We start from the raw sequence: 14,563 nt of genomic DNA, 5'->3' as shown, positions 1-14,563 counted from the left end.
ACCGTGGCTCTAAGTGGCTGATTCTCTTTGCGGATATTTTGCCGCCTTAAGGGACACCACGGCGGAGTAGCGACTTGTTTTGACTCACAAAACGGGGGCCTGCGTTACCTCCCGAGAAACCTTCCTCGCTTTCCACCGCGGAAGAGGCACGCTTTCAATTACACGCTTGGTTTAGTTTGTTCTTCGGCAATTACACAGAGAAATAGTTCATTTTTCGGGTCCAAAATGGGACCCAGTGAGGTATAACCCCGTGGAAACGCTACATGGGCGGCAATAGCTCTGCCCCAAATTGCCTTTCTCACTTGGGTGCAGGTGCACCTCTTCTGTGGTTTTGGAGCCGACCTGTCAACTCCCCCCCCCCCCCCCACCCTGTCACTCTCCTTAACATGAGAACGCACACAACGCACAAACACTCCCCCCCCCCACACACACACACACAATCATCCTAGTTTATCTTGCACCTACACACTCCCCAGACCTACACTGTAGGGATAGGTCACAGGGGGCTCAGAGACAGAAGCATAACAAAGCGACTAACTCCATCAGACAACATTGGACTGTAAAATGATTTTTTTTTACCATTTTGCGCTTGGCCAGTCATGCCTTTTTGCATTTGGAAAGGTGAAGTAAACTGGAGAGACACAGATCAGCGTAATAGTGATACGCTCCATCAAAATAATATCAGAAGTCTGGAGACCCAGCTCACAATTTACATAGATATGAGCAGCCTTATTTCCATGGGAGACGCCATTCGCCATGGATAAGGTGTCCTCTAGTCCACTTATATTGGACTTGTCATGGTAATATGTATTCAAGAAACCTGTGTGGTAGGATTCTTAGACCTACCACACCAAACATTTTACGCATTGAGAGACACCACAGGACAAAACAAATCTGACTTACTATGACTCACTGGAAGAAAACAAGAATTATGTCCAATAAAATCTGGATCTTTTGTCACACAGATCCAGAAGATTTTTCCGGAAGCATCCCTCAGTGGACAACATGAGCACCACTGACGAGAGCATGTCGGAGAACTCCAACACCGCAAGCCCTCCGCGAGTGAGTCCAGACCCGGTCCGGACCAACTCTCCCACATCCTAGACAGCAGATTTGCAAGCACACTCGAGTCCACTCAGTAACTTCCTGGCCCTTCTCTGTCAGTTCTATGTGGTGCTGGAGCCTGGTGGAGATGGGAAGGTCCTTCATGTCATGGGATGTCCCAGAAGAGCCGTGTGCCCCTCCTGCTCCTCAGAAACAGGTAGAGTATCATCTCACAGTGTCATCATCTCACTTTTAAAACGATAGTTCCCCGAAATTAGACATGTCAAGTGATGTTATGGGACCTGAGCATAAGGTTTGGTTAAAAGCCTGTCATGAGTCATCAGCACTGCTAAAACGATCAGAGTTGAACGGATCACTGTTAGCATGCTGTTACTGATAACATCTAAATCAAATCACATTTGTGTTGTGCTCTTGGGCTGAATATTGAGAGGTGTGTTGTGGTTGTGTTGCTAGGGGAGAGCCTGGTGTCAGAGGAGGCGGAGTCTTTGCCCCGACTCAACAGAGGATATGAGTGTTCTATGGTACAGGCCGCTGCCATGGAGACGAAGACAAGCGTCCACCACCTCAAATCGATTGACAACCTCATTTTCCTGGACGAGCTTCAGTCCCCCACCCCTCCGCTCGTCTGACCATGCCCACACACACAAACACACACACACACCCCCCACACACACACACCCCCCACACATGCACATCCACCAAGGTTATAATAGTTTTGCTTTTTTCATTAGTTTTTATTGTTTTAACTTTTAGTTTTCAATTTCAGTTTAGTTTTAATTCGTTTTAAAGCAGGTTTGCTAGTTTAGTTTTTAGTTTTTGAAAATGCTTAGTTTTAGTTTCAGTATTAGTTTTCTTTTTTTTCCTTTTTCTGCGCTAGCCTCGTGAGACTATCCTGATCTTGTGAGCTCACGTTGTTTCACTCTGTGTGAAACAAACAATCTGGTGCATGTCAGGTTACTTCTGCGCAGGGACACGGCTAAAAAAAAAAAGAATAGAATTCATATCCACCCAATATACTAGGCTTATGTTTGAAATTAAAAACATTTTTCAGAGACATTTTCTCTATTATAGATTATTTATTATATATTTTATTTTTTAATTTTTATTTCAGTTAACTAAAATGTTTTTTCACACCTAGTTTTCATTTTTTTTTGTTAGTTTTGTTAGTTTTCGTTAACTATAACAACCTTGACATACACACACACACACACACACACACCCTCATACACCCACAGCAGAACCACCCCTTTGGCTTGCTTTGGATTCTGTTCTGCTTCAGGATTTTAACAGTCCTGTTCAGTTCTGAATTGTAGTTTTATATAATTGGGTTTGTGGTGCAAAAACATCATAGCCCCATCATTTGTACAAGTTTCCAGTAAAATGCAAGCGTTTGTTCATAGTTATCATGCATCATTAGCTATAAGGAATATGTTTATATTGTTAGGAGCTCTATTTTGTATAATAGTCTGTGTAATTGATGTGGTAAGTTGTAGTTGAGCCAAGGCTCGCCATGTAGGAGATCAGACTCGGCTGGTATCTCCGGTATACTACTGTTGCATATCTTTCAGTGTATGGTTTTGAGATGTATTTGAAAATCTAAAAGCTATAAGCTAAGTAGTTGTACCTATTGATTCTTCTGACTATGAAGTATACAGTACCATAAAAAGCCTCATAAGCTCAGCACACCTGTCTCACCACATGGTGAAACCAAATCATTATTGTTTGATACTTTTTACCATAGTATCCTTGTCAGTTAAATAATGTTGATACAATGGCAATGCTTATGGTAAATTAATAAGAATATAGCCTACACTAGCGCATTAGTGTGCAATTTGGTGACTTTATTTATTTTTATACCGTGTTTTGATTCCTGGACCTTTATAATACCTTACACAGATACATTCATTACTATGTTAGTTTCGTATAACCAGACCTATCTCCACACTTCGCTAAAGCTGTGCTGGAGAAAGTTCTGGCTGCATTCAATACCATACGTGGATCAACAAATCACACTCGTCTTGGGCGGAGTGGTGGTTGTTACCATGTAGTGAGGTAACACACAGATGGCAGAAGGGGAGGAGTCTAGATTGAATCTGATTGGCCTGGAGAATCTCCGTCACCACTGATTGAGCAGTAAATACCCAATGACAAGGCTTATCTCCAAAATGTACATCCGTTGAGTCAGACTGTTATCACAGATAATACTGGCTTTGGTTTTGCGTTGCGTTGTTTTGTGTTCATTGGGAAGTATGACTGTTTGGATGTAGGCAGTTGTTAGTACAACACACAGTAGACTACTAAAAAGGAGACAGGCATATGATGCTTAATGCTACTGAGTTATGCTACGCATTGCTTTTATTACATGTTTGGACAGGTTGCTGACAAAATACTGTGATCTTCATCAAGACCGGGAAGTTTTTTCAAGTTTTTTTCATTTTCAACAACTTGATACACTGAATTGGATTGACATGTTTTGAGTCAATGTTTGCATTATGTTTGCCGGTAATAAAATCATTATATGCACACAGACATATTTACAAAATTGGATCGTCAAATTATTCACATTCATGTAATTTTAATACAGAGAAAGTCTTAACAGCAATAAAGTCAGCTGAGACACTTGAAGCCGTATGCTTCTTTTTTGGGGGTTCAAAAGCAAAACTAAAAATCTGTGTAATCAGTCAATAATCAAAGACGCTGTCAAACCCGTTCATCACCCCATCTCTCATGCTCTGATTCTCCTGAAAGAGAAAGCATGGATATCACCTTGTCTCCAGACTCATTCCACCACCACACTCCCAACTTTAGGGAGGTAAAGTGAGGCACAACTGTACCCGAGCAGCAGGGCTGGAGGCGGAGATTATCCCTCATCCTGGTTCCCTCGGTGCAGTCAACTGAGCACTGAGACGCTGGGGAACTGGGGATGAGAGTGACCTGTCTACACTCTTATGAAGTTAGGAGAATAAAAACCTTTACATGTCCTTTCATGGATTGTTTATCATGGAGTTCTGTCTGTCTGTCTGTGTCTGTCTGTCTATCTCTCTGTCTGTCTGTCTGTGTCTGTCTATCTCTCTGTCTGTCTGTCTATCTCTCTGTCCTTCTGCCCCCTCACTCTATGTCTCTTTTCATTCTCTGTCTCTCCATCACATCCCATTCTCTGCCTCTCCATCACATCCCATTTTCTCCCTCAGTTAAAGACTGCTGTGCTCCAGTGATGATGTGTTTCTCTCTTGGTTCAAATGGTCCTTTCTATAACATTCTGTCAATGCTAGTAGCCGTTGTTCATACTCTCCCTCTCTCCTCTCTCTCAAGCTTCACTAAGGACAGATAATAGAGAGAGGAGCAGGCCCCTTCTTAGTTTCGAGTGAAGGGGGAGAAAACAAAGCACTTTCCTTCAAAAACCATCAGTGGCCACATCGATATTGATTTCCTGGCAAGACACACTTATCATTATATTGGCCTCGATCACGGTTAACAGGCAGGTTAGGGTACCACTCTAAACAAGAGTAGATCGGCGCTGTAAAAAAGATGAAATTGGACCCCTGTGTCAATTTATTTAGTATTACTCCTCAATAGAGGGCAATAGAGTCAATAGTAAGTAAAAAAAAAAAAGTCTTTATTTTCAAAAAGGTGTTTATTTTTATATTATTTTAAGGATGTATTAATCAAACTTCAATGTTTTGTATATGATATATGTTCATGTTCATGCTGTCTGTTGATAGTTTTGCTACTGCATTCAAAGTTTCTGAACACAGTTGCTTCCTATTGTAAGGAAGGTATTTTTGAGCCAGAGATAGACAGGGAGAGAGAGAGGAGGAGGAGGATCTCTGTCCCCATCACCATCTGTGCGCATCGTGATGTAGAGGGAACCAGAAGCTCCCTGTCCTCTCTGTCTTTTCTTCTTCTCCCTAACAGAGTGCAAAAAGTGGATCATTTGGATTTTGAGATGTGTGCCACAGTCCAGTCACATTTTCAGCGTCAGCTGTTGGGAATTAAAACCAGGGGATCAAGGGATGAGTGAGGTAATCCACCTGAGAGAGGGAGGGGGGGGGGGTAGGTAGAGAGAAAGAGTAGGAGAGAGATAGTGAAACAGAGTGAAAGAGCAAGAAAAGGAAAAAGAAAAACAGAGTGTGAGATAGAGAAGAACCAAAAATGACTAAAGGAGAGCAGAGGGAGGGAGCGAGGGAGAGTCAGAGAAAGAGTGAGCCAAAAAACGCGAGAGAGAGAGAGAGAGAGAGAGAGATAACACAACTTCTCTTTTCCCTACAAGACAAGGAGCCCCCTCTTTCTTTGTTTTGGAAGGTTTCTGTCAGATGGGAGCAGCTACCTCTCTCCAAAGAGTTCACAGATGAAGGGGCCTAAAGAAAGCATTAGCCTCCCACTCAAAGGCTTTGCTCTGATCCTCCAGGTCACTGGTGCCCCCCCCCGGCCCATGACCTGGGACAGGCAAGGCTCTGGGCAGATTTAGAATGGGGGTGGGGGGGGGGTAGGGGGTAATGCATGTATTTAGGCATGGACACATGTGCCAAACACTCTTGGGTCTATCAAAGTGCGTAAGTGTGTGTCCTTTTACCTTGTTGCCCCTTTGTCGGTGTCGTCTTGTGAGGGGGTTATGGGGGGGACTTGTGAAGAGTGTGTTTATGTGTGCTAAGCCAGCAACCTGGCACCTTTGTCATTTGCACTGGCCTGCTGTGGTGCCGATCATCAACACAAAGAAATACGACAGACAGATGTATTACACACAAAAACCATGTACACAGCGTTACTGTACGGCTGGACTCAGTTTGTTTTGTTTCAGTTTGATTGTGAAATTGAATTCCACAATAAAGCATTATACAGTATATAAGGCATATACTGTTTGTGTGTATATATATATATATATATATGTGTGTGTGTGTACATATGTACATGTATTCTAATGTATATCCTAATGTGTATATATAATATATATATATATATTCTACTGTACTGATACTCAAAGCTTTTCATATTATTCTACATCTGTTCATGCTGATGTTTCATAGTGTGTGTGTAGACTAATGCATATAGTTAACTACTTGGATTCAGTTGAATATGACTGTAGGATTGGTAAATGTATAAATTGTGATAATATGGACACTACTCTCAAATAAGGCTACTTTTGGTCATTTGTTGCAGTAGCTACTGTATATGGAGTCGAGTGAAGACTGATGCACGGGTATTATTGTTTAATCTGAGACATGAGCTTCTTCTGTCCAGGAGGTGGCGATGGTGGACAACTAACATCTTCCCAGCCCATATCCTCCAGTTAGCCTCTCCCGATATCACACTCTACTCCGATGCCCACTTTCATATTGACATGCTTCAAATCATGCAGCAAACATCAGCATCTTCAAAAGGTTGTGACCTATCTGCTTAAGGATGCGACATTTGTGAATTCCATGAATGCCCACGCAACCTCAAACAAGCTTACGAGTAAATGCGTGAGATCAGACTATCTATTAACAGCCTAATGTATTTTACATAATGGCAAAATGTCTAACTAATAAGAGAAGGAAGGTCCGCACACTGTTTCAATAGCCCCCAAAGTGATTTAATAAAGCGTCAACAACAACAACAACGTCTCGGCCTTCTTAAATATATATATATATATATATATATATATATATATATATATATATATATATGTATATATATATATATATATACACACAGTCTATACAGAGGGAATGGGTTGGTCCCAAGTGGGGTCAAGGTTTAAAGTTCACAAAAGGTATGGTTTCAAACAACTCGTCACATTCTGCCACAGTTGTATACAAATATAAATAGATAGTGGTCACATTCACAATATACAGTAGCTGAGTAGGCATAACATTGTTAAATAGGCTGGGTACAATAAAGGAGTAGATGGCTTTATAGACTCATAGATAATAGCTTAGTACTATAGGCTAAACTTAAAGGAATATGCTCGTTTTTGACAACCTGGACCTTATTTACGACATATTATAAGAAGTTTGACTCACCCAGATCACTTTTTTGTTGTTCGGAGGCCTGTAGAAGAAATATAAAATCCAGCGCGAGCCAGTATATCCATGTAATGGCGGCGCACGGGGCATAGGGAATGCCGTTTCTCAAAATCCATTTTCGGCCGCTAAACGGTTGTTTTCATCAATCACATTGCATGAATCGACAGTTGATATTCCTCTACGCCAGCCATTGTTTTGGTTCCAAATAAGGGATCTTGATCCTCTGTAACAAGCCTCTTTACAAGCCGCTCCCCCACTTGCTCCAGCACGCATGCGCACAGGCCAGCGCGCAGACTTGCTATTCTCCGTCTGTAGGCTACACTCGCGGCTCACATTCTCTGCGCTACGATCGGATTGTTGGTGCCTAGAATATTGTGTGCAATATGGCTGAATATTTGTCAGATTTAGAGGATCTAGAAAATCCGATCGTAGCGCAGAGAATGTGAGCCGCGAGTGTAGCCTACAGACGGAGAATAGCAAGTCTGCGCGCTGGCCTGTGCGCATGCGTGCTGGAGCAAGTGGGGGAGCGGCTTGTAAAGAGGCTTGTTACAGAGGATCAAGACCCCTTATTTGGAACCAAAACAATGGCTGGCGTAGAGGAATATCAACTGTCGATTCATGCAATGTGATTGATGAAAACAACCGTTTAGCGGCCGAAAATGGATTTTGAGAAACGGCATTCCCTATGCCCCGTGCGCCGCCATTACATGGATATACTGGCTCGCGCTGGATTTTATATTTCTTCTACAGGCCTCCGAACAACAAAAAAGTGATCTGGGTGAGTCAAACTTCTTATAATATGTCGTAAATAAGGTCCAGGTTGTCAAAAACGAGCATATTCCTTTAAGCAATTGACCACGAGAGGCAGTGGGTCACAGGGGATCTTACCACAGCTACGGGGCGTCGTTAGGCCCAACGCGACAGAGACGCGATATTCACAAAAAACACTCAGTCATAACATTGTCATTTATTTACCGCTCATTCTTATCATTTTAGTATTTACAAAATCTTCCGCGATAGGCTATAGTTCTGAATTAAATGGTTGCCAGGTAACATTCGTCCATTTGGGTTGGCCTTGTTCACATAAACCATAAGGCATATAGGCCTAATTCGGTTGGTTCACGTTTATTTGAATATTTCCAGCCATGGTGCAGTTATTAAAACACTTCTCCAGAGCACTCTTGCTCGTAGGAGTGTGGAAGTGTTGTAGTCGGACTGATGAGTGCGTTTTTGTAATAGGATATGTTAAAGGTGAGGTTGCTGCGAGTGGTTGCCACGCCTACCTCTTGATTTTATCAATGGCCTCGTCAATGAGATTGACGGCGCATTAATACTAATTGTTATGCGGTCGCAGCCGTGGGTTACAGAGTATTTTACCACGGCTGCTAGCCAATCAGAATCAAGTATCCCAACTCCGCTATCGCGTCGGGCCTAACAACGCCCCGTAGCTGTGGTGAAATTAAGCAATAAACCACTCGAGGCCGTGTGTTATAATAGTGATTTTATAACAGCTAGGGGGCGGAGTGCCTTAAACCCCCCTAGCTGTTATAAAATCACTATAACACACGGCCTCGAGTGGTTTATTGCTTTTATACAACGGTTACTACATCTATTAGTGTAAAATAGACACACAGCAATGTAAAATATTAACATTTATTAAAAACGAAGCATCATTCCCTCAATTCCGCGGAGCAAAATAGTTCCCCTAACAAATGGGTTGCCAAGCAACAACAACAACTACAATGCATTGGATCAAATGGGAGGCGCATTAATACTGAAAATGGAATGATATGCGGTCCCAGGTGTGTGTTACAAAGTATTTTAACACGGCTTCCAGCCAATCAGAATCAAGAACCAGAACTAACCGTTGTATAATAAACAAATATGACCCACGCTCGTTTATTTATGGGCAGTGTCTCTACCACATAAATTCAATGACTGACATAGAACCACCAGGTAACCACATTTTTAAACAGCTTCTATAACATCCAGTGACAAAACCCTAGTTGATTGACCACGAGAGGCAGTGAGTTACAGGGGATTTTACCACAGCTACGGGGTGTTGTTAGGCCCGACGCGATAGTGGAGGGCCTAGAACCCCCATAGCTGTGGTAAAATCCCCTGTAACCCACTACCTCGAGTGGTCAATTGCTTTTCTACAACGGTTACTACATATATATATTCACAAAAAACACTCAGTAGTAACATTCAATCATTTATTTACTGATCATTCTTATCATTTTAGTATTTACAAAATCTTCCGCGATAGGCTATAGTTCGGAATTAAATGGTTGCCAGGCAACATAGGCTATCTTGCCTATTTGGTTTGGCCTTGTTCGCATAAACCAAAAGGCATAACTCGGGTGGTTCACGTTTATTTGAATATTTCCAGCCATGGTGCAGTTATTAAAACAGTTCTCCAGAGCACTCGTTTTTGCTGGTAGGGGAAGTGTTGGAGTCAGACTGATGAGTGCGTTTTTGTAATAGGATACGAAAAAGGCGAGGTTGCTGCGAGTGGTTGCTACGCAAAGCATAGCCTACCGCTTGATTTTATCAATGGCCTCGTCAATGAGATTGACGGCGCATTAATACTAATTGTTATGCGGTCGCAGCAGTGGGTTACAGAGTATTTTACGACTGCTGCTAGCCAATCAGAATCAAGTATCCAAACTCTCCGTTGTAGAATCCCCTGTAACCCACTGCCTCTCGTGGTTAATTGCTTAAATATCCAATGTAAGACTCATATGTTATAAATTCTGGTGTAATTAAAGCAATAGTAAAGGAGGAAACTGTAACAAGCAAAATCATAGACAGACTTGTACAATTATAACAAGGCCAGGTCGAGCCTGGCTTATGTGAGTTCTTCTCATTTGTAGGAGCAGGCTCCTTGGTCACCTCTTCTGCCACAAAGTCCTCTTCCGGAAACACATCCTTGTTAAAAGGCCACAGCCCACAGGCCCTGAAGCCCACCACCCCTTTCTGGATATTGGCCGCCTTGTTGTAGGCCTGTGAGAACAGACCAGCCATGTTGTAAATGTCTATCCTCTTCCCCGGGTGTGTAGTCATCCAGCTGTTGGTTGCCCTGTTGTACTCAGCCTTGAGACTCTTGAAGAGCGTGCGATCAAGCGGCTGCACCCGATGGCTGGAGTGAGGAGGGAGAGTGATGAGGATGACTCTGCGTTCCCTTGCTAGGAGGACAGCCTCCAAGGTCTTGTGGGAATGGTGGCCATCCAGGATCAGGATGTGAGGGGTGTCTGGGGTGCAACCCACATGGGCACAAAAATGTTTGAGCCAGTCTACAAAAAGGCTGCTGTCTATCCAACCAGAATCTGAGACACCACCGATGGACCCAGCAGGGGCTCCGTTGAGCAGAAGTGGGTTCATCCTCTTGCGAGGGAAGATGAACATGGGTGGCACATATTGTCCCGCAGCACTCATGGCACACACCACTGTGACATTGAAGCCGCGCTCCGCACTTGTCATTCAGCCAACCTGTCTCGCCCCTTTTGTGGCCACCACTGACTGAGGCTTCTGGACGTTTTGGATGCCTGTCTCGTCCACATTCCAGACATTCATGGGGCCAAAATGGGTGAAACGTTTCAGCTCCTCCTCATAGATGTCGAAAAACTGTGCCACCTTTGGCTTATTAAAGCCAACAGCCCTTGCCAGACTAGTGGCTTGTGGGACACGCACAGACAATGAAGGGTGTCGCTCCATAAAGGCATAGAACCAGTCCATCCCAGCCTGTTTGGAATGACAGTTAAAGGGATGATCCACTCCACACCGCTCGGCCAAATCAAAAGCCAGTCTCCTGACATCTTTGGGTGTCAACCCAAACAGTGTCTTCTCCATCATTTGGATGTGGTGTGCAAGTTCTTTTTCACAAGATGGAAAGAAGACTGCCTTTCTCCCCACGCAGAGATGGCCTGGTTTCCTCACCTTCGAATCACTGTGCCACCTCAAGGTCTTGGCTGGCACCTTGAACATGCGGGAGGCTCCCTTTAAGCTCTCTCCATTTTCGATAGCTTTGAGAGCTCCTTGAAGTGCCTGCTCCCCATAGCTACCGCGGTTTGACTTTCTCTTGTAGTTTCTCATCTGCAAAAAAGTCAAATGTTAGCCTAATGTTGCCTATTTATTAACCTTAACTCCACTCCTACCCCTTAACCTAACCCTTACCAGCCCCCCAGCTACCACCAACCAACCCTAAATCCTAAACCCAACCACCTTACTGTGGGATGTATAGCCTTAAAGAAAAAAGTACATAAAAATAAAAATTCCTCAGAATTTGCTTACAAAATTGCTAGCTAGCTAGTTAACATGCTAGTTAACATATATGCTAGCTTAGTCTACTACCAATATTTCTTTATTTATTGCAGTTATGACTTATACCAACTATAAATAACTATAAATTATAGCTAGCAAACTAACTATGAAAAATAACTTTGAATAAACAAGCCACAAGTGCCCAAAAGGAGCAAACGGGCCTCGGGGGCCTTTTGCCCCATCAGAGGGGGGGCCTTTTGCCCGAAAAACAGTCCCATGAAAAAAACTTATCTTCATAAAAAACTATTATGCTTTTTTTCTCTGAAGAAGTGGATTATTTCTTCTAACGCTCAATTCACACCACAGCGATAACAAAAGCGGAATTCCACTAAATGGGTGTGTCCGAAACGTCAGACACACCCACGTCACCTTTGGGTGCCTGGATAAAGAAATAATTTTTCGAACCGATATATTTGACAGAATCAGTATTCTACGCAAGCTAGTTCTTAATGCTAATTCAGACGGGCTCTCTTTTTTCGGATATCTTTATAGTCCACTAGGGACTTGTCGTACAGGACAGGGTTTGAGGACACGTCCACAATTAAACGGTCGTCCATCTTCAGAGTTTGTTTCAGGAGGGAACATGTTCTTTGACACAACAGCGAGCCTCTGCTTTCTGATTGTTTGCCGCTTTTTTATTTTGCCGCCAAAGTTGAACTTTTCTCAACTTTTTCGCACCGCTTTTTGCTGGCTCCGCCCCCGTTATAGCGAATTTGTTGCTCACCATAGACAATGAATGGAATCCCGCCACTTTTTCAAAAGGCGGCAGCGGAATTCCGCTGATGGTGTGAATTGAGCGTAAGCACTTCCTAATGACATAACAAAAATAAGTGAAGAAGTCTAATTTCATTACATCATGTTAACAACTTCACTTTCAGGATGACCAAAAATAAGATCAACTTACCTCAGAATTGTACCAGTGGAATAATTTGACCTTGAAGTGATGGGACCTTAAAAGAGTGCATTGCGCAAGAGTAGCAGTAGCCAGGGAATGTGTTGAAATTAAATTGGGCGCCATCTGGTGGTTTTGTGGAGAAATACAGCCAGGTGGCCTTTTACCTCACACTACCCCATAGCCTAATAACATCACCAGCAACTATAGCTAGTTGACCTAGGCTAACCTAGCGTACTAGCCAGATAGCTGCTGTGGCTGCATGTAACGTTAGCCATGGTCTAAATAGCCGTGGCTTTCAGCTAGCTAGCACTAGATAGATATGAATATATATATATATATATATATATATATGAATTACTGTCGTACCCACTTGCTATGCATTACCAACTGCTAGTCAAAGCTTTGTGTATTTACTTGATGATAAGGCTATCTTAGCATATAATTTTGCATTAAGGGAGGTGGGCATAGGTCCCACCCCTATTCCAGAGGCAAGCAAAAAATCTGTATCACCTAGGGGCCAGAAAAGTGACCGTAGCGCCACTGTGTGAAGCCGCAGGGCGCCGTAAGAATAGCAAAACTCACCTCTGCCCCGTACCCTTCGCCTTACCTATTGTATTTATTTTGCTGCTCGCACTTTTGCTTTAGCACTAGATATGCTCTTAGCCACTTGCAATGCAATTATTGTAAGCCGGCAAAGTCGCTTTGGATAAAAGTGTCTGCTGACTAATTTAATTAAAGTAGACCAGCTGACACCCTGGTATGTTAGCTAACAAGCGTTGCATACCTTAGCTAACTGCATTTCCCAATTTAACAGTGATAAACATGATATAACTGAAGCTGGCTACATAAAATACCATTTGTAAATAAAACGCATTACTTCCGCATTCCACGATTACAATAGAAATCTATGGAAGTTTATACAACAATAGTTCTGGTTCTTGATTCTGATTGGCTGGAAGCCGTGTTAAAATACGTAACACACACCTGGGACCGCATATCATTCCATGCTCAGTATTAATGTGCCTCCCATTTGATCCAATGCATCTGTTGCTTGGCAACCCTTTTGTTAGGGGAACTATTTTGCTCGGCGGAATTGGGGGAATGATGCTTCGTTTTGAATAAATGTTAATATTTTACATTGCTGTGTGTTTATTTTACACTAATAGCTGTAGTAACAGTTGTATAAAAGCAATAAACCACGAGAGGCCATGTGTTATAGTGATTTTATAACAGCTTCGCATCGTGCTTAACAACGCCCCCTAGCTGTTATAAAATCACTATAACACACGGCCTCTCGTGGTTTATTGCTTAAGTTGCAACTCTCAACGGTTCCCAGTCAATGAAAATTCGACATAGTGAGCTTCTTTCTATGGCCAATGCCTTGCGATATCTAAAATCATCCCCCTTCTATGCATTTGCCATTATTTGGATGGACGTATAACAAATTGATTGATCATCTGAGAGATGTTTGGGCACAGTCACATGCTCCCAGATACACATCCAGGAAAAATTGTCCTGTGATTATGCAAATTAATATGCAAATGAAGTTGGTGTACATCTGCAGCAGAGATGCAAATCTGAGGGCCTCACTAGGAGCCTTGGTTATATCTTCTTCTTAATTAGCTTTAGAGCGTCACAAATGAATATCAAAGGAGCATTAATGAGAAAAGACATTTGGGACCCAGACCGCTGTTTTGCCGTTGAAGGTTCGTCAGTATTTACAGCAGTTTGAATGAATCAATTCAAGGAGGACAAGCTAGAGAGTATGAGACATGCTCATATTACAGCCACAATACTGCAGTGAATGTACTCTGTGTGCAGGAGTGACAGTTGTGATTTGTGTGAAAGAATTCTGCTTGTATGCTTCACAGCAGTGATAATCACAAAAATGAAGTCTCCGACATAACTTCAGGCGAGGCACGAACGTCACGGCCGGGGTAGTCGGCAGAGGTTAATCAGTCACGCATGACGCCAGCACCAGCTGACTGTCAGCTGTCATAGCATTGGTTCAGCTCACTAGAGCGCATGTATTTAAGCTGTCAAAACATGTCATTGTTCGCGCTTGCCATTACTGCTGGTTGTGCATTGCATGCTCGCCCCACCTCCTCCCCTGCTCCTCCTGCGTTTGTCGATGTCATCTCTGTTGTTGTCGTTGCTCTCTGTCCGGGGGTCATGCTTGTCTGGTATTCCACTATGCGTCGGCTAGTGGAAGCCAGAGTAGACACCAGCTGGTCTCTGTGGCTCTCCGTGGTGACCGTGGGCCGAAACATCTCCG

At 43.0% G+C, this 14,563-nt stretch overlaps 1 protein-coding gene across 1 annotated transcript in view; it reads left to right on the top strand.

The window, feature by feature from the left end:
- The window catches only part of egf (epidermal growth factor), a gene marked incomplete at both ends in the record, with an annotated part of 23,906 nt that extends 22,212 nt beyond the window's left edge, over positions 1-1,694 (top strand). Inside the window, 3 exons of the mRNA XM_084449106.1 lie at positions 966-1,062; positions 1,165-1,261; positions 1,519-1,694. Of these exons, the coding sequence (XP_084305232.1) occupies positions 966-1,062; positions 1,165-1,261; positions 1,519-1,694 (370 nt within the window). The remainder of the gene's footprint in view (positions 1-965; positions 1,063-1,164; positions 1,262-1,518) is intronic.
- Between the last annotated feature and the right edge of the window lie 12,869 nt (positions 1,695-14,563).

The sequence above is a fragment of the Borostomias antarcticus genome, assembly GCF_949987555.1.
Source record: "Borostomias antarcticus genome assembly, chromosome: 14".
NCBI classification, from domain to species: Eukaryota; Metazoa; Chordata; class Actinopteri; order Stomiiformes; family Stomiidae; genus Borostomias; species Borostomias antarcticus.
This window is presented reverse-complemented; position numbering and strand designations above follow the sequence as displayed.